The sequence below is a fragment of the Mastigoproctus giganteus genome, chromosome 3 (genome assembly GCF_048544385.1).
Source record: "Mastigoproctus giganteus isolate SK-2022 chromosome 3, ASM4854438v1, whole genome shotgun sequence".
Taxonomy (NCBI): domain Eukaryota; kingdom Metazoa; phylum Arthropoda; class Arachnida; order Uropygi; family Thelyphonidae; genus Mastigoproctus; species Mastigoproctus giganteus.
The window spans coordinates 220852402-220871709 of record NC_143577.1 but is presented as its reverse complement, the minus strand read 5'-3'; the positions used below and the strand labels follow the sequence as shown (position 1 = coordinate 220871709).

At 39.5% G+C, this 19308-nt stretch overlaps 1 protein-coding gene across 1 annotated transcript; it reads left to right on the top strand.

Annotated features, from left to right (window-relative positions):
- Positions 1 to 12556: 12556 nt before the first annotated feature.
- Positions 12557 to 18731, top strand: LOC150088756 (beta-1,3-galactosyltransferase 5-like). The gene is made up of 2 exons (XM_090370312.1): positions 12557 to 12610; positions 17739 to 18731. Exons 1-2 carry the CDS (start codon positions 12557 to 12559, stop codon positions 18729 to 18731), a joined length of 1047 nt encoding a protein of 348 aa, XP_090226438.1.
- The last annotated feature ends 577 nt before the right edge of the window (positions 18732 to 19308 follow it).

The following is a 19308-nucleotide window of genomic DNA, read 5'->3' as shown; positions in this document are numbered from 1 at the left end:
GTCCAGAAAATCGAATTGGACAATGTCACCAAATGCTCGCTTTTCTTGGTCAATCGATTTCTGAACATCAGAATCTTTCATTCGGCCCATTAGAAATACTGTGACAAAGTTAAATTTGTCCATCAGTTCTGGGTTGCTCCAAGTGGTCCGAATTATTCTTCTGTGAACAAAGTGATCGGTGGCAGAATGAACGTAAATTACTAAAGATGGTTGAATGCTCTTACTTCGGCAGCTTTCGGAAATATCAAAGTTGGTTACGTTGGCATATTGGGATACATTCTTGAAGTTGATCACTGAAGTGCCATATTGAATAATATTATTTTTCTCGTTTAAGATACAAAGGATGACAATAATCACGAGACAGAGCAAAATCATCCTTCGGATATTATATCCCATGTCTTACTTTCTTCAATTCTGAAATTAAAATGAAATAGTGTTAATTAGTTTGGTGATTGTGTATTGATTGATTAAAACATGCATTTGTGTAGAATATTCGCATATGTAATTATTTAGTTAAAACTAGAAGGCAAGGATAAACTATTTCAGCTAATTACCAAACAGTTAGGAATGAAACATTTGAAATAAAGTGAAAACGATTAAATGCGAAAATTATTAAAATGTTTATACACCAAATAAACTGATACTTTTAAGAATAGATTAAGAAGGGCACGTTCTCAAGCTAGCAATATTCAATACACATTTACTGCGTTTCCTCTATTGTTCAAGAATGGCAGGCTGAATACATGTTCACAATCTTCTAAGAGTTTGGCTGTAAGCCCTCGTGGGTAAGAGCACATTTGGTAGAATTCCAGTCCTTACCACACTGGGTGCAAAAGACCTGAGTTCGAATGGATGTAATCACTGTTGGACAGTGATTGTATCCATTTACGAAATGCTGGTTGAGAGCATGCCGGGAAGGTTGAAGGCCATCATAAAATCAAAAGGTTTCAGCACAAAATAACACAATAAAAGCTCTTTTTTTGTCTAAAGGCAGGTGTCCAGATATTAATGGTATGGCATTGTAGTACTATAGTTCAAATTAAAAATTTAACGAGGCATAATTTTCGACTCTTCATCTCTCGGTCTGATGAGCCAACGCTGTACTGCTGACCTCTTTTCCCTTCCACTTTATTTCTGGACTCTCTGGAAGGTTAGATTTTACTAGCGAAGCTCCAGTACCATTAAAATAATCACCCGAAATTTTCTGATCTGGATAGAACCCAAAATATGTGCATTAAAATAATAAAAAAGTAAATTATATCGCCCTCACCTGTTTAATATCGCAATCTTGAGTCAATCTTTTTAATTTTGTGGATTCGTTTGCTTTTTCCACTCCAATTCTAAACACAACACTACGAAACATATTTTGCAGTGCTTCTAACGTCGTTTAGTTATCAGTGAATTTGTAAAAGATGTTGAAATTAAATGTAAATGTAGATCTGCGTCGTGATCTATACATGAATAATTCATTAATCTCATGAATTATTCTAGTTAGATTCGAAAAATTGCGATTGCTGTCTACTGATAGGAAATATATACATTGGCTTTAAGAAAACCTTTTCTGTTCTTCAAAAATCTATAAAAAGTAAAATAATATATTTTCTAAAAAGTAACTAATAATATTTCTTTCTTTTTAGATTCAATAAATTTTAAAATGATACGAAAATGACGCTTTGAATATGCAGTGTTTAGGGTAGTCGAACACCGGAACAGTGGAGTAGTTAAACGAGCAATTGTCCCATATATCAGTGTAGTTGTACAGTAGTGAAGAGAAGCTGCCTCGTCCGTAGAATTATATTGGCCAGGCGCTAATTAGATGTACAGGACTAAAGGAAACATTCTTCCCCATCTAATACTTGTAGAATTTATTTGCTAGTAAAATCAATTATTGATAAAAATCCTTTTAATACAAGGAAAGGTAAAAGCAAATGAAAAAGAGGTAAGACCAATCATAACAAGGAATCTTTATTGCATGCTGGATTACTACAACCTAGTAGTGATACCCTTCAGGTCCTACCAGGTAATGGACCTTGCATTGATTTACACTCAATAGAAAAATTATTAGAAGCCGTTATTCAATATCTGGTAGAGTCAGCTCAAATTTCAACCTGTACGCATAATGGTATAGATTCCAGAAGGTGTCTGAGTGAGGTTTCACTCCAGATTTGACCATTCTTCCACCAGATTATTTGTCAGCTGAAGTGAAGAACGAAAGACATGGGTCGTAATTTCCGAAGGATGATTCTGCTCTTTCTCGTGATTATTATTGTCCATTCTATTTTAAACTGGTATAATAATATTATACAATATGGCACTTCAGTGAACAACTTTGCGCATGTATCCCAATCTGGCAACGTAACTCACTTTAATGTTTCCTAAACTTGCCGACGTAAAAACATTCCACCATCTGTAGTAACGTACATTCTTTCTGCCACCGATCACTTTGTCCACAGAAGAATAATGCGCTCCACTTGGAGCCATCCTGAAATTATGGACAGATTCGACTTTGCCAAAGTATTCGTAATGGGCTTGACGAAATATCCTCATGTTCAAAAAACGATTGACCAAGAAAAGTGAGCATTTGGTGACATTGTCCAGTTCGATTTTCTGGACACTTATCGAAATCTGACCTATAAGGCTCTTGCCTTGATGAAATGGATTCTCGATCGCTCTTATTACACTTATGTTTTGAAAAGCGACGATGATATGCTGATTAATATATTCAAATTGTTTGACCTCCTGCGCAGATATTGTTTAGCTCTGAGAAACTTGGAAAAAATCTATTATGTTATGAATTTAGAAGACCTGCAGTTGTATGAAACAAAAATTCCAAGTGGTACACAAGTAGAGATGAATTTCAGAGCAACGTATATCCATCTTTCTGCTCGGGAATAGCTTTTGTAATGTCGCCAGAGGTCATTGAATCCCTGTACAATGCTTCATTCTGAGTTCCTTTTTTTGGGTGGATGATTTGTATAACACCGATTTTGTAGCGCGTGAAGCGAAAGTTGGCATAAAGTCTATCGGAAATAAATACCAAATTGGTGGAACGTTTGGAAATGACAAAAAGAAAAAGATTGTCAATGGAGAGCATTTGATTTCTCACGTGAATTGTGAGATGGGTTAATCTAACAGATTGCTGTTATGGGAGGAAATTGCTTCCCTAAATCATGACCAAAAACTCCCCTTATCTTTAAAATTGAGAAATCCTTGTATTTAATTTTGATCTCTGACCAGAAGGCCGCGAGTGAACACATTGGCAACATCGCCTTGTAGGAGGTGTAGTTTTAAATATCCGTGCCATGTTTCGTTGTTAAAAATCTCAAAAATAAGAGTGTGTTGGTTCCGAAATGGAGAATCTGAATGCTGTTAAATGCATTTGCACAGTATGCGATGGTTACCTTGCTTTTATAACGTTGGCTTAACAGTCCAAATAGAGCTTTTTAAGACAATAGAAAACTGACAACGTTGAAAAATCACAAAGGCCACGTTCTCAGCTAGAATTCTGAGAACTCGGTTGTTGGAATCATGAGTTCATGTGGTGCAGTCACATTCAAATCCTTATGGTTGGATTTGAATGTGACTGAACCACATGAACTCTGGCAGGAGTAGGATTTCTAAATGGGAAAATTGGGGTTTCCCTGGTGGTTGAATATGACATGACGGTAGCTCAATTTCTTGTGAATATGTCATATTTCTTGTGAATATGATCTGCAGTTGGTGATTTTTGAATTGCTTTGGGACTCAGATGCGAATGCAGGTATTGAAGCTATGTACAGTATTGTAGTTACAAGGCTAGCTTGCACGGCTCATAGTCTTCATATGAAGGATTGAGCTGCGTGACAGAACAAAGTTTATGAACTCGTGTCGGTGGGAGTACACAAGGATATGGTATTCCGTTCTTGAAACTGGGTGGATATCTACTCCCACTTCCATATCCATATAATCAATATCTTCGGTTTCCTCTTGATATATCCTGGCGTTTCATAGTGCTGTCAGCATTGTGGTGGTTTTCACGGGCAGCTCCTCCAGCTGGTTCATGATACTACAGAGCTCCAGCTCCTGGTGCTGGCAGTTTTGACCTAGGTAGCTTCTTCTTTAGACTTTACTCTGTTGGGAGCATCGTTCCTACAGACTTTGCGAAGTGGATTCTTGAACAACTCCTTGAGTTTGGATTTACTTATTCACTGTTTGCTGTGGCCATCTCAATTTACGATACTGTGGAGTTTGAAATGGAGTGATAGATAGGCCCGGGTTCGAATCTAGTCGATGACGCGAGGAATTTTAGTGGTCTTTTTTCACTCCGTGGCTGGGTTAGTCGGTCTCAGGCGTAGATAGCAAGGTTTCCCGTCCCAGGTTTTCGTCCAGCAAACAGGGAAATCGACTAGAGAACACATGCAATTTACAGTCAAAATAAATATGGGTATATGTAATCATTTACAGGGAACCCCAAATATCATATTTAATTATTTATTTTTCTGTTATCTTGGATGGACGTACACAACTCCAGATACTGGAAGGCGGTACAGTAACCGGTGCACGCTACTATACTGAGTTAAGCGTCCCCATGTGCGCCTGTACCAGGGTTGTGTTGTTGTTATATGGTTTTTAGGAGCATTAGCAACTAAGGCCATATTGCTCCGTTGTTCCGAGGTGCCATTGGTCCCGAGTTCGTGTTTATGGACGATAACGCCACACCCCATCGCACTGCAGCTGTTGATATGCTTTTGGAAAGTGAGGATACTGTTCGTATGCACTGGCCTGCCCGTTCCGACAATCAAAATCCCATCGAACACATATGGTACGCTCTGGGCAGACGCCTAGCGGTACATCCACACCCGCCAGAAAATGTTCACCAGCTGAAGATGGCGATGACAGACGAATGCACGATGTTACCGCAAGAACTTATCAACAACATTGTTCTAAGTGTCGACAGACTATGCAAAGCCTGCATCGACATTTGGGGTGGCCATATCTTCTACTGAGGACCACGTCTTCCCTTTGTTCCATCTTTGGCAGTGATGCATCTGTATCATGGCAGCAAGTGCTATGTTGCCATTTTTTGAATGAAATCCCACTGTAACGTTTTGTTTCCGTTGTTGTGTTGGTGTTGTTTCCTTCCTCATTTCTGTACATCACGAGGTTCCTTTAGTATGTTTTTCCATGTCGAGAGCACTCCTATGAGAAGCTCCAGGTGAAACCCTGACTGGTCCTTATGTTTTGCACACAGTGTAAAAGACGTCCAGTCCAGAAAACAGAACGTAGGCAGTTTCTCTGGATCGCTGATCAAACTCGTCCTAGAGAATGAAAAGAACTGTTCGAAAACTAAATCTCTTTCATCAGAGCCCAATCCCCACAACCCCAGGGAATCGATCCAGAATCGATCCCCCAGAGAATCGATCCTCGGAACACAAACCGCGCGAAAAGCACAGCGAGATCGCGGTGACAACAAATCATGATCTTTGATTACAATTGCTGCATATGGGGTCTCTGCGCCTTCAACAACCCTATATCTCTTAGAATTACCAGTAACGTGATTTTTCAACTCATATGGCTCCTGGAACAACACAAGGTCAGTCATTCTCTCCTCCATGACTACATTCAACTGTGAGGTTACATTTGAAGACCTCTGAGCTTTTATCTGCATTGCATAATATGTTGGATTTCTAGCCATAATACAGTGTGGGCTTTAAGATATCTACCGCTCGGGTCTATTGCGGACATAGCTTATTTATAGCAGCGTGCTTAGAGGGCATCCTTCTATACCTACGGTTGACACATTAATCCGAGCCTTCTTTCTTGGCATATGTTCTAAAAGTGGCTAACAAAGTTATCACTGTTACAAAATTTCGTTACGTTGCCAAAATCATGCAGCGATAACACTGGATCGACTCCAGGAGGTCTCTCATTCTGTGCAAGCTCCAGTCCAGAAATATGCGAGATCACGCTGTTAAGATCTTTTTAATCACAGCTAAAGTCTCAAATACAAAGTTAACCCAGTTTTTTCACTGATTTTATTTCTAGTTAGCACTGCGACTGCATTGTGAAATTGATCTTCTTACAGTAAAATATTCAATAAGTTTCTTTGCCACGACTCCTTCAAGAAGTGGTCCTTTATGACATTTTGTCGATATCAAAAACTACCATTCTCACTCTTCGCTTGGCAGATTTCTCTGCCTCAAGCCCCAGTTCAGAAACCATAGGACAGTTTATAATCATAATCACTCTGTTGCAGCTTCCAAGGCCACTCGTTTATCATGTATGACCCTCGTGACTATCACTTTAGTGTCTGGTAATACAGGTGGTGTACTCTTGAAAAGTTTCATCTTGAACTCATACTGTTTTGATACTTGTTATCTTTAATGATAACCGGATTTGTTTTTGGTTTTTCTTCCGGTAGAATTCGACAAGTTACTTCTGCAGAAGTGTTAATAGGAGCTTCCACTTTTGTCGAAACCATCTGCCACAGCTTGAACATTAGGATCTGATTTTATTCAAGAGCCTTTAGAACAGCATTTTTAAGATCATCCCATAGGGTAACAATCTATGCAATTACCATCCTGGGTATCTTTTATTCTTCACTGATTAGAAGGTTACTAAATCTCCCAAGAATATCCCTTAGTACATCTCAGTACTCTGAGTTATGTCGCCTTTCTCGGGATCTGGTAAATTCTCCACCTGGGCAATCCCCCAGGTTCTATAATAATCTGTTCCTGAGATTCAACTTGGTCTCGTTGATCCCTTTTCCCTGCTGCAAACGCAGCTCTTGTCCTCGACACTTTCTTCACACGTAGCCTCAACCACTGGGCCCTGTAGTCTCCTGAGGTATATTCTCTCGGACGGGAGTTAGCGCTGGCTTACGATTGAGCTTTTTGGAGATCGTCAAAACCCTTCTAATTTACCAATAGACTCATCCTCTTCCTTTGCCGTGCCACCAGGAATCAGCATTTCCCCAACATCCTGCCTCAATGTTTCTTGTATATCAGTTATCTCTATATTGTGACAAAGATTCAACAACAGATCGTATTTCCTCCTCGTGTAGAAGATTTGATGCAGGCGGTCTCCTCGACATCGAAGTCTCGATTTATACTTTTTTTCAGCAATGTTAGGCTGAAAGTGTGGCATTAACTTCATTAAGCCATGCATTTAGACTGTCTCTTGACTGCCATTGAAATACCTGAAGGTGGTATGATGCATGTTCGTTTGGTACAAATGGGTCCATTCATACCGTTAGAAGGTCATTTTACCGCCAGTGAATAGCCTTCTGTGGGACGGACTAATATCACTCCGCAATGCTACATTTTTCCAGGACTGCGATGGATTCCTTCGTGACGACAACGTAACTACTCACCGTCCATAAATTGCATCTGAATGGTACGAAGAACGTTCCCAATTTTTTCTACAACTCTCCTGAGCGCCTAATTCTCCATATCTGATTCCAATAGAGAATGTCTGGGTGTGTTGGAGAGGATAGTCCGGCTCAGCAGTTCTCTAACAACCGCAATAGAGCAGCTGACTAATATCCTGATGGAAGCAATGCTAGGATTGCTGGAATCTATGATACGACGGATGCTGACTCCAATTTGGGCAAAGGTGGCTCTACTATATGTTGGATAAAAGTGTCTAAATTTTTTTTCCAGTGAGTACACATTTTTTCCCCTTACGCTATCGCCTGTTCGGATGGTCGGCTCTTTTTCTTTGGAAAACAAGTCTTATAATCCGCTTTCTCTCTTACTTTAGCTGATACAGCAGAGTTCTATTTAAAAAGATTCGTTTTATGAGATAAAATATCTTTATTGCGCTTCTTGTCCCCTTTTCATTTGCATATGCCTTTCCTTATAATAAAAGGATTTTTATCAATAATTAATTTCACCAGTTGTTAAATTTATTTTAATGGAAATTTTGTAGGTTATGTCCAGCTAAGAAAAATTTGGATTATTGTTTGATCGGCACTGGATCTTTGCCAGGAAAAACTCACCTCACAAAGGGGCTAGCAAATAAGGGGAAGGGAATAGAGGGCAGCAGTAAAATTAGATGAAGTTGGTCCGATAGGACAGAAAGATATTCAGTGGAGGTAACACGACCTTCTAATGGTACGCACGGACACGAGACAGTTTGGTCATCAGTCCCAGAATTGCTAAAAATCAGATAAATCATTGAGAGATTGTAATCTTGCTCGATTACATTACGTAGAATGGTAAAACATTAACATTAGGATTCCGGAGAGAGGAGTCAAACATTCAAATCCATAACCACAGAAGGTAAAACACGGGAATCAGTGGATGGGAGCACAAAGGAGTAAACGACAAGTTTATGACTTGTTTGGTGAAATCTTTTAAATTTGCGAAATTATCTCGATTCGTTAGAAGTTCCTGTTCATGGATGACCAGGAAAAAGATGATGTAGTTTAGCAGATAAATCGCTGCAGTCCTCTGGAGCACATGATTGAGCACTGTTTCTTTCAGGTTCATTGTGCAATGGTGTTATAATCGACACAGGGCGTCCTGAAAGCAGATGGGATCATATTTGAAACCCTTTCAGCAGCTGAATATGCTTGTTTGTTGGTTTCCTGGTATGTTAGTGTTCGGGGATCCAACAAAAAATATCAGCTGACCACTTGCGTGCCAGTGACCAGCTCATCACTGTGTGTGTGTTAAGCACCAAAGCAACTAAAGCTATCAGGTGTCAATATATTTTGTCTTACATTGCGTATGTTCTGTGATTGCTTTGCCTATTTGCTGGACGAAAACACCTTCTTTCTTGGAGATAAACCAGGAATCCCTCGCTTCAGATCGACTAACTCAGCAAGCTTCTTGATTAGACTGGGGTTCGAGCCCGTCACTACCAAATATGGAGGATGTGGAAAGGTCGGGGAATGACCACCGCATATTAATAATAAATATTCCCGGAGCAATATGGCCTTAGTTGCTAATGCTCCTAAAAACCAAATAACAAACAAACAACAACAAACAAACTTAACTCAGCATCTTTGTGAAAAGTCTATAAAATTACTCGTGTCATTGAGGAGATCTGAACTGAGGCCTTTTCGGCCAGGTGTTGGTTGGAGAGTGATTACATCCAGTGCTATTCACGAGGACCTATACACGTATTACACATGTAAGATGAAATGGCAAGTCGCATTTTGGGAGTTCCCAAAACTTTTAAGAATAACTGGATGTAATATGTTATAAGACATGCTAGAGAATCACGGATTGGTCGCTCTAAATGTATTAACCAAAAATGGAGGTCGCTTTGCACAGGTGTTTGGACAGTTTCTTTTTAGGATTCATTTGAATTCCTTTGAAAAGGACCTCAAATGAAAGCCACCTAACATTTCTACAATCGGTCATTGTAGAAATGTTACAATGATTGGTCATTTCTATAATGACCTATTGTAGAAATGTTAGAAATGTTAATGATTCCCGTCTTTCCAAAGGAGGAGATCAAAGTGTAGTGTTGTAGCTTGTCCCCTTAACCACCAGGATCCCCCCTTTCCGAATTTGCATGAATCACACAGCCAACACTCCTGATTCATATGATATTAGACTGGAGCGCAGAGTGTGGGCGTTGGAACCCATTGCCACTAATCTGGAAAGAAAGCAGTATTATGAGATCCCTTCATCACGTTCAAGTGTAAACGTCTTGGTGGGTCAAGATATTTCTTCAATAGGAAATGCCACTGTTTCACCAGTAGAACTTTTGGTATCGTATGTTAAAATAGTTTCACCAGGTCCTTGGTTTCTTACGTTTAAAAGCAAACCTGAATGAAAAGAGGCTGGAAAGGATGAGAAATGTCACAAGCTATATTTCAATCCTTAGCCTGCGTTTCGCCCCGGGTCATCATTGTACGTGCTGCAGGACATATATATGCCCAACTACAATAATAAAGATTTATATAGCTTTCCTCATAGTAAATGCTTTTTTACTAATAATTAGATAAGGAAGATTATTTATGCAAGTCGTGTATATTTCGCCAAGCGTATACTATATACATTTTTCGCACGGGACAGCCTCTTTAGTAAACCAATAAACATCAATATGAAGCAACTACATTAATCATTGCATTCTCATGCCAGTATAGGAGGTCTCTAAATACTGCACGTTCTCAAAATATATGTAGTATAAACCAAAAGTAAGTTCACTAAACACTTACATTCAGTACATTTAAGGAGTTTAAAAAAGGTTTAGTCAATGTCGATAAGCTTTGCTCTCAATTTATCGAATACCACACTGGTCTAATAAATGAATACCCTTATTAAACCAATCATATGTGCAATAAATATAGAAGTACAGCTACACTAGCGCCTCCTTTCACTTCCGGCCTTTCTGTCAAAGCCTCTTTCATTTAGAACAAGGTTATACCAGAAGTAGTCGTCGCAAATGCAGCCTGAAACCATTCCACTGGAGCTATAAAACAGGTGAGGATGATATTAATTATTTTTTTATTATTTTTAATAGAAATTTGAGAGCAGTTTTTTGGAGTTTGTTGTTAATATCCATCTCAGCGTATTTTGTCCAAAAAAGATTGGGTTCAAAAGCCGATTTGCAGATTCTGCGGAGAGTTCTTATAATGTCGTTGTTGGGTTTTTCGGAGCATCAGCGACTAAGTAAAACCTCACATTGGTACACAATCTTTAAGTCCTGTTGATAAGACCATGCTGCACATTGATTAACCAAGTGTCCGACCCTGACAAGATCATATATATAATATTTACACGCCACCTAAAAGTTTGGAATTACGTTTAATCTTTTTTTTAATTTTCAAAGTTTATATTAAAATGGTACTAATTTTTATTAAAATATTTTATATTAATTTTTAAATTAATATTCAAATTAAAACTGAAATGAAATTTAAGAATTTTCTAGAACATTCGAGAACATTCCAGAAAGGTGAAGAAGACTCCTAAATGTGGTAGAACATTGTAGATGATTCTAGAAAGTGGGAGTGTTGTTTCAATATTATAAAAGATTATACAGGGTGTCTCAAAAATATTGGTACAAACGTTTAGGGGAGGTAGGTAACATCTAAAGGAATGTGAATCGCATAGGAACCCATAACCGGAAACGCCACCGTAAGTTAGTAGACGGCGCTGTTCATCAGTTCGCGAGAGGGAAAATTTCTGGTTTACTCATTCAAGCAGTAGTCGCCGCACGAAGAGCATGCATCAATATACGAATTGTGAGCTTGCAGACGTGCACCTAGTGTATGGATTAGTAGAGGGCAATGGACGAGCCGCTCAACGAATTTATGGAGAACGCTTCCCAGACAGACATGTACCGGACCACCGCATTAAAATTTGTGCGATTATGGGTCATTTAGAAGTACAGGAGTAGTGCGGGCAGACCACGTTCGACGCGAACTACCGCCATGGAAGAAAGTGTGTTGAATGCTGTCCAGAATAATCCGACTACAAGCACACGTGCCGTTGCCTCTGCCTTCGAAGTGTCTCGTGGCAGTGTACAGCGTGTCTGGCACGAAGATTCCTTACACCCCTTTCATCTCCAAGGGGTTCAGTTACTGCTCCCCAAAGATCATCCTGCACGTGTGGCTTTTCCGCAGTGGTTTCTCCAAGAAAGTGTTCAAGACTTGAATTTTCCAGCTGTTTTGTTCACGGATGAAGCTTATTTCACTCGGGAAGGCTTATTGAATCAGCACAATGCTCATGTGTGGAATCACGACAACCCACACGGTGTGCGCTCCTATGCAGCACAACATCGCTTCACAATAAATGTGTGAGCAGGTATGGTCGGTGACTGCTTAGTCGGCCCATACCTGTTACCATCCCGCATGAACTCCGCTAAATATCGGATCTTTCTTGAATAAGTTCTACCAGGGTTACTCGACGATGTTCCAGAAAATGTGAGACGCATCTTTGGTTTCAACATGACGGGGCACCTGCCCATTATGGAAAGTGTGTTCGTGACCATTTGAACAGGCGTTTTGGGCGTCGATGGATTGGCAGTGGTGGACCCGTTGCCTGGCCCCCTACGCTCACCTGCTTTATCGAGCCTTAATTTCTTTCTGTGGGGGGGGGCCCTCAAATCTATCGTGTATGAATCGCCTGTGGAGTCGGAAAGGGATCTCGTGGCGAGACTCGTCTCCGCTGCTGCTATTGTCCAAGAAACTCCAGGTGTGTTCGATCGTGTCCGCCAATTCATGCTGCGTCGGTGTCACACATGCATCGCGTCTCATGGTGGAAACTTGTGGCATCTGTTGTAACATCATGAAATGCATCCATCTTGTACTCCATTGTTAATATTATGTCAAATAAATGTTTGCCACTAATTACTGTCTTGTGTCATTTCTGCTTCTTGTGCCTCTGCTACTACTTTCCCGTGACGTTTCCGGTTATGGGTTCCTATGCGATTCACATTCCTTTAGCTGTTACCTACCTCCCCCAAACATTTGTACCAATATTTTTGAGACCCCCTGTAGATGAGTCTGGAGTGTTTTGCAATAATATAAATTGAGACGAAAGAGCTGTAGTTTATAAAATCAAACACCCATCATTCAAAAAGAGTATTTGGTGCACTATTTGTGTCTTTCTTGATAAACATGGCAAGAAATAAGGAAATATGTGTTGAAAGAAGAAATGCTATTACAACTGTGGTAAAAGAAAGTTATATCATGAGAAGTATTGTCATAAAACTTGTGGTTTCATTTAAAGGAGTACAAACTACCAGTCGAAGATTCAAGGAGACTGGCAGTTTAAAGAACAATCCACGACGACCGCGCATTACAACGGAAGCATAAGATAAGACCAAAACACTGATTTCTAAAAGCAATCGACGACTTTCTGCACCTGAAATCAGAGTCGAGTTCAATAGGAACGGAGAAACTCTGTGTCTATATCCGCTGGAAAACTTCGTCTTAAAAAGTAGGACTTCATGGTTGTCTAGAGGTCCGCAAATCCTCTTTAAAACAAGAAAATCGAAAGAAACGGTTGGCTAGGAGCCATCAAAATTGGGCATTCGAGGAGTAGAAAAACGTACCGTGGACGGATGAATCCAAATTTGAGACTTTTGAATCCAAGCATAGAGTTTATGTGAGACGATCAACTGAAGAAAAGGTGCCACGTTGTTTAGCGCCTAAAGTGAAGCACGGTAGTGTTTCCATCATGACCTGCGGTTTCTTCTGTTTTTGTGCAGTGGGTGACATCTTCAGAATTGAAGGAATTTTGATAAAAGAAGGCTAAAATAACATTATTGAACAAAATGGACTTCGACTTTGTGGAAGAAATTTTATATTACAACAAGAGAATAACTTGAAGCAGGGACTGTCTAGCAAAGAAACAACAGTATTGCAAATTATGGTGTGGCTGCCCCAGTCGCCTGACATAAACCTTTTATAGGATCATCTAGACTGTCAAGTCCGTGAAGTCTGCCCTTCTTCCCAAAATTTACCAGAGAATCTTGCAGATCGCTTGGAATAATGTTAGTCAAGACACTGTTATAAAATTAATCTCCAGAATGCCAGAATTCTTCTGTGTAAGGCAGTATATATTAAACTTTATATTTTCAGAGCTAATTTCAAAACAATTAACGAAAACTGTTGTCGCACCATTTGATACCAAACTTTTAGGCGAGAGTGTATGTTCCCCATATCCTTGATTCTATCTAACTCTGTGTACTATAATTCCAGAACCCATAGGCTGCACCAGCCAAAAAAAAAAAAAAAAAAAAAAAAAAAAAAAAACTGAATAAAACAATGATTAAAAAAAATAAATAAAATTAAATAAATAGTAATAATTAATAAAAGGAAAGGAAATTAATCCTACCAGCCTATGCGCTTCCGTGATCCGAAGGTCCTATCCAGATGACCTTTGAATTTCCCCAAACTATCGGCCTATACCACCCATGTAGGCAATTTATTCCGGAAATTTATAACTCTCTGGCTAAAATAAAACTTCCTGCAGTCCAATCTAACCATCTCCCTCCGTAACGTGGATTCCTAACCCTAGTTCTAGCATCATTTATAATCTTGAAAATTTCGTCCTCATTCGTTTTACTGATGCCTCTCAGAGCCTTAAACACCTCAATCAAATCTCCTCTAAGGTGTCTAGTTTCCAAACTCTGCAACCCACATATTCGAAGCCTTTCTTCATAAGGACGCCCTTTTGCCGATCTCACCAGGCGAGTTACCCTTCTTTGCACCCTTTCAAGAAGCTCGATGTCTTTCTTTAGGTGCGGTCTCCATACTTGAACACAGTATTCCAAGTGTGGTCTAACATAAGCCTTATATAATGGGATTATCACGTCCCTATCTCTACTTGCAAAAGTTCGATAGATCATCGATAGGACACCATGGGTCTTCCTTGCAACATGTTTACAATGCTCAGAGAATTTCATGTCTGACCGTATCGTAACACCCAAGTCCCTTTCCTCCAGTACTGGGTTTAGTTGAACTCCACCAAGTGAATAAGTTTTTTTTGGGATTACTGTTTCCCAGGTGTAATACCTTACACTTTTTGGGATTAAAGCATAGCTGCCATTTTTCTGATCATTCCTGAAGTCTATCTAGATCTTTCTGAAGAAGCTCAGCTTGACAGTGATCATTAACTACTCTACCAATTTTAACATCATCTGAAAATGTAGACATCACGCCCTCTATTCCTTCATCGATGTCGTTTATGAAAATTAAAATCAACAGTGGTCCTAATACTGATCCTTGGGGAACCCCACTTCTTACATCAACCCAATCTGAGGAATAGCCATTTATCACAATCCTCTGCCTCCTGCCCCGAGCCATCCTGCTATCCATCTAAGGATTTTCCCAGTGATTCCAACCTGCGCCATCTTATAAAGCAACAGCTCATGTGGGACTGAGTCAAAAGATTTGCTGAAATCTAAATAAACAATGTCGAAATTATTCCCTAAATCCAGCTCGTGAGGCGTCTCCGTAGGCAGGTGGGAAGGAGCAGCATTGCGTAGCACACGCTTCTTGATTATACCGGGGTTCGCACGTGTCACCACCAAATACGGAGGTTGCGGAAAGTCAGGGAATGACCACCGCTTTATCACGGAGCAATATGGCCTTAGTTGTTAATGCTCCTAAAAACCAAATAACAACAACAACAACCAGCTCGTGAGTAATCTTTTCAAAATAGCAAACCAACTTTGTTAAACATGATTTTTTCTTTACAAAACCATGCTGAGTATCCTTGAGAATTTCAATTCGATCCAAATGATCCTGAATTCCACCCTTGATCATTGCCTCCATGATTTTCCCTACTACTGAAGTCAGACTGACAGGGCGATAATTTCCCACTTCACTTTTAGAGCCACCCTTATGTATGGGAGATACATTTGCACTTTTCCAATCCAAGGGAATCTCTCCAGAGTCTAGTGATGCTCGCATAATTAGCCTCAATGGTTCAATGCACTCGCTTGCCGCCTCTCTTAAGATTATGGGGTATATTCCATCAACTTCAGGAGCCTTACTGGTCTGTAGGCTCGAACGTTTTTTCATTAAATAATCTTACGAAATTTCAATATCATTAATTACATATTTTTTAACTTCGCTCCCACAATTTCCCTTTGCCACAAAAGGCTTTTCATTTGTAAATATCGATGCAAAATAACCGTTGAGTTCATCTGCAACGGCAGCTGGTGTATTTAATACTATCCCCTTTCCCTTACGTAAAGGTCCGATCTGGTTTGTCCTGCTCTTCTTGGCATTTATATATGTGAAGAATTCTTTATCCCCCCTCTTTGCTCTGTTTGCTAGTGATTTCTCATAAACTGCCTTTGCCTGTCGAACCTTTTCTGTGGCTCTATTACACATCACCTTGTAGCTGTTATAGGCTTCAGTACTTTTTATTGCTCTGTAACGTTTCCATGCCACCTTTTTCTGCTCAAGTAATGTGGCAACTTCACTATTCATCCAACTTGGAACTCTTCTCGTGGAGTATTTTTTTAATGGTATATACGCATTCAAAGCATCTGTGATTAATGTTTTAAAAGCGTACCACAGTTCAATTGTATTCATTCTCTGCGCGATATCTACCCAGTTAATAGAGGCCATGTAGTATCTTAAGGCATCGTAATTTCCTTTTCTGAAATTAAAACCCATTCCTTTGCCTTTTACTTCTGCTACCTCTCTCGTCATCATCCACCGTAGAACTCCGTGATCACTTCCTGCTACTGGTTCCTCTACTGTCAACCCTGTTATGTCATCTGATTCATGTCTGATGATGAGGTCTAGGATATTCTTTTCTCTAGTACTTTCCCTGACATGTTGATACAAATAACAGTAATCTACTTGATTTAAAAATTTTGTTCCCCATGTCGAGTTTCCTTCCCATTTATTCCAATCAATTATACGCAAAATGAAATCACTCATAACGAGACATTGACGTTTACTTGCCCATTCCATTTGCATGTAGAGGCTTTGCGCACGTATCCCGTCATAATCTTCACAATCACCTGGTCTGTAGATTACTCCTACTCGCATTATACCTTTGTTTCGAACTATCTTATACCATACAGATTCTATACTAGCGTGTGAAACATCTGAATCCGGGAAAGCTATCTTCTATCTAAACCCCTTCTGTCTACCCTATCCTTCCTAAATACATTATACAAGCCGTATTGAAACTCTTCATCCCCAATTTCCGGGTGGCACCACGTTTCCGCAAGCCCTATTATGTTCGCGATACTTGTTTTAACCATCAGTTGGAATTTGCTCATTTTATTGGCATAACATTACTATATTAACAATTAAGACTTACTGTTCTTGTATATTTAACAATCCTAACACAACCCTTGATGTCTTTATGCTCCCTTCCCTGCTCACTTTGAACGTTTCTGCCCCAGAACATTTAGATAATATGTCCAGTTCGGAAAACAGATAAGAACTCTTGAGGTATGTGCAACAGTTGACCAATATTATCAGACAGACGCGTGCCAGTATTACCCACATCCCCCCTAACTAGCAATTTCCCTGAACCTTTAAGGTATCCCCAATAATACTGGCAAAAACTTTTGCACCACCTTTGTTTAAGTGTATCCCGTCTCTACAAAACAAATTCCTTCTACCTACAAGTGTGGGCCATGCTGATAGAAATTTCCCCCCTAAAGCCTTGCAGATTCCTTCAGATCTTGAGTTAATCCACAAAGCTTTTAATATATAATCCTTCTTATCGTGTCTGGGCAGAATTGCAGACACATAGACATTGTGACCTAGCTCGCGGCATTTTCCTAGCCTGGTCCTGTAGTTTTCCAACAAATTGTCAGATCGTGTACGTTTAATATCATTAGTCCCCACATGAATAATAATATTCTCTTTACCCCCTTTAAAATCTGACAATCTGTTGGTGACATCATCAATAGTTGCTCCCAGAAGACATACCCTGTTTCTACTCCACCTATCCTTATTATAAAAATATTCCCCGTTTCCCTGACAATGGAGCCTCCTAAAATAACAATGTCCTTTTTAACCAGAGTAGTTTGCACTTGGTTTTTCTGTTTTGAGGCTCGAATCGGGTGTGCATCAGTTGGTAGATTGCTGCAGTCTTGAGTCCCTGACTAGCTTCGAGATGCATATTATATTTTGTTTATATTTGTATGTATAAATCTTTAATAATTTTTTCATCACAGGCGTTTTTAATTGTTTAAAGTGGTTTATTCTTGCCTTCTAGCTTAAATTAAATAATTACATGCGCATATTCTACTCAAATGCATGTTTTAATCAATACACACTCACGAAACTAATTATCATTATTCTCTTTTAATTTCAGAATCGAAGAACGAAAGACATGGGTCGTAATTTCCGAAGGATGATTCTGCTCTTTCTCGTGATTATTATCGTCCTTTCTGTTTTAAACTGGGATAATAATATTAAACGATATGTCACTTCAGTGATCAACTTCCGGCATGTATCAAGATGTGCCAAAGTAACTCACTTTAATGTTTCCGAAACTTGCCGACGTAGAAACATTCCACCATCTGTAGTAACGTACATTCATTCTGCCACCAATCACTTTGTCCACAGAAGAATAATTCGGTCCACTTGGAGCCATCCTGAAATGATGGACAGATTCGACTTTGCCACAGTGTTTGTAATGGGCCTGACGAAAGATACTCAAGTTCAAAAATCGATTGACCAAGAAAAGCGAGCATTTGGTGACATTGTCCAGTTCGATTTTCTGGACACTTATCGAAATCTGACCTATAAGGCTCTTGCATCGATGAAATGGGTTCTCGACCACTGCTCTAATTACACTTATGTTTTGAAAAGCGACGATGATATGTTGATTAATATATTCAAATTGTTTGACCTACTGCGCAGCATGTTTGGCTCTGAGAAACTTGGAAAAAATCTATTATGTTGTGAATTTAGAAGACCTGGAGTTATACGAAACAAAAATTCCAAGTGGTATATAAGTAGAGATGAATATCAGAGCAACGTATATCCATCTTTCTGCTCTGGAGTAGCTTATGTAATGTCGCCAGAGGTCATTGAATCCCTGTACAACGCTTCATTCTCAGTACCTTTTTTTCGCCTGGATGATGTTTATATCACCGGTTTTGTAGCGGCTCAAGCGAAAGTTGGCATAAAGTCTATTGGAAATAGATACCACATTGGTGGAACGTTTGGTGATGACCTAAAGAAAAAGATTGTCAGTGGAGAGCATTTGATTTCTCACGTGAATGATGAGATGGGTTTGTCTAACAGATTGTTGTTATGGGAGGAAATTGCTTCCCTAAATCTTGACCACAAACTCCCCTAATATTGAAAATTGAGAAATCCTCGTATTCAATTTTGATATTTGACCAGAAGGCCGCGAGTTAAAAAAATTGGCAACAGCGTCTTATAACAGTTGTGGTTGTCAATATCCGTGCCATGTTTCTTTGTTAAAAATAAAAACAATAAGAGTGGGTTGGTTCCCGAATGATGAAACTGAATTCTGTAAGATGCATTTGAACAGTATGCGGTGGTTACCTTGCTTTTATAACTTTGGCTTAGCAGTCCAAAGAGATTTTTAAGACAATAGAAAACTGACAACCTAGTAAAATCACAAAAGACCCGTGCTCAGCTGGAATTCTGAGAACTTGGTTGTTGGAATCACGGGTTCATATGATTCCAACAATTTTAGGAAAGGTTTTGATACTGTTGCACATGGAAGACTACTGTACAAATTGCAGTCACATTCAAATTCGTATGGCTAGATTTGAATGTGAGTGCACCACATGAACTCTGGCAGGATTAGCGTTTCTAATTGGGAAAATTGGGGTTTTCCTAGTGGTTGAATATAATACTACTGTAGGTCGATTTCTTGTGAGCTGGAGGTGGCGATCTTGAAATAC

Coding starts and splice junctions, on each gene's coding strand:
- LOC150088756 (XM_090370312.1), top strand. CDS start 12,557: ATGGCAAGAAATAAGGAAATATGTGTTGAAAGAAGAAATGCTATTACA. Junction 12,611..17,738: donor GAAATGCTATTACAACTGTG/GTAAAAGAAAGT, acceptor TTTTAATTTCAG/AATCGAAGAACGAAAGACAT.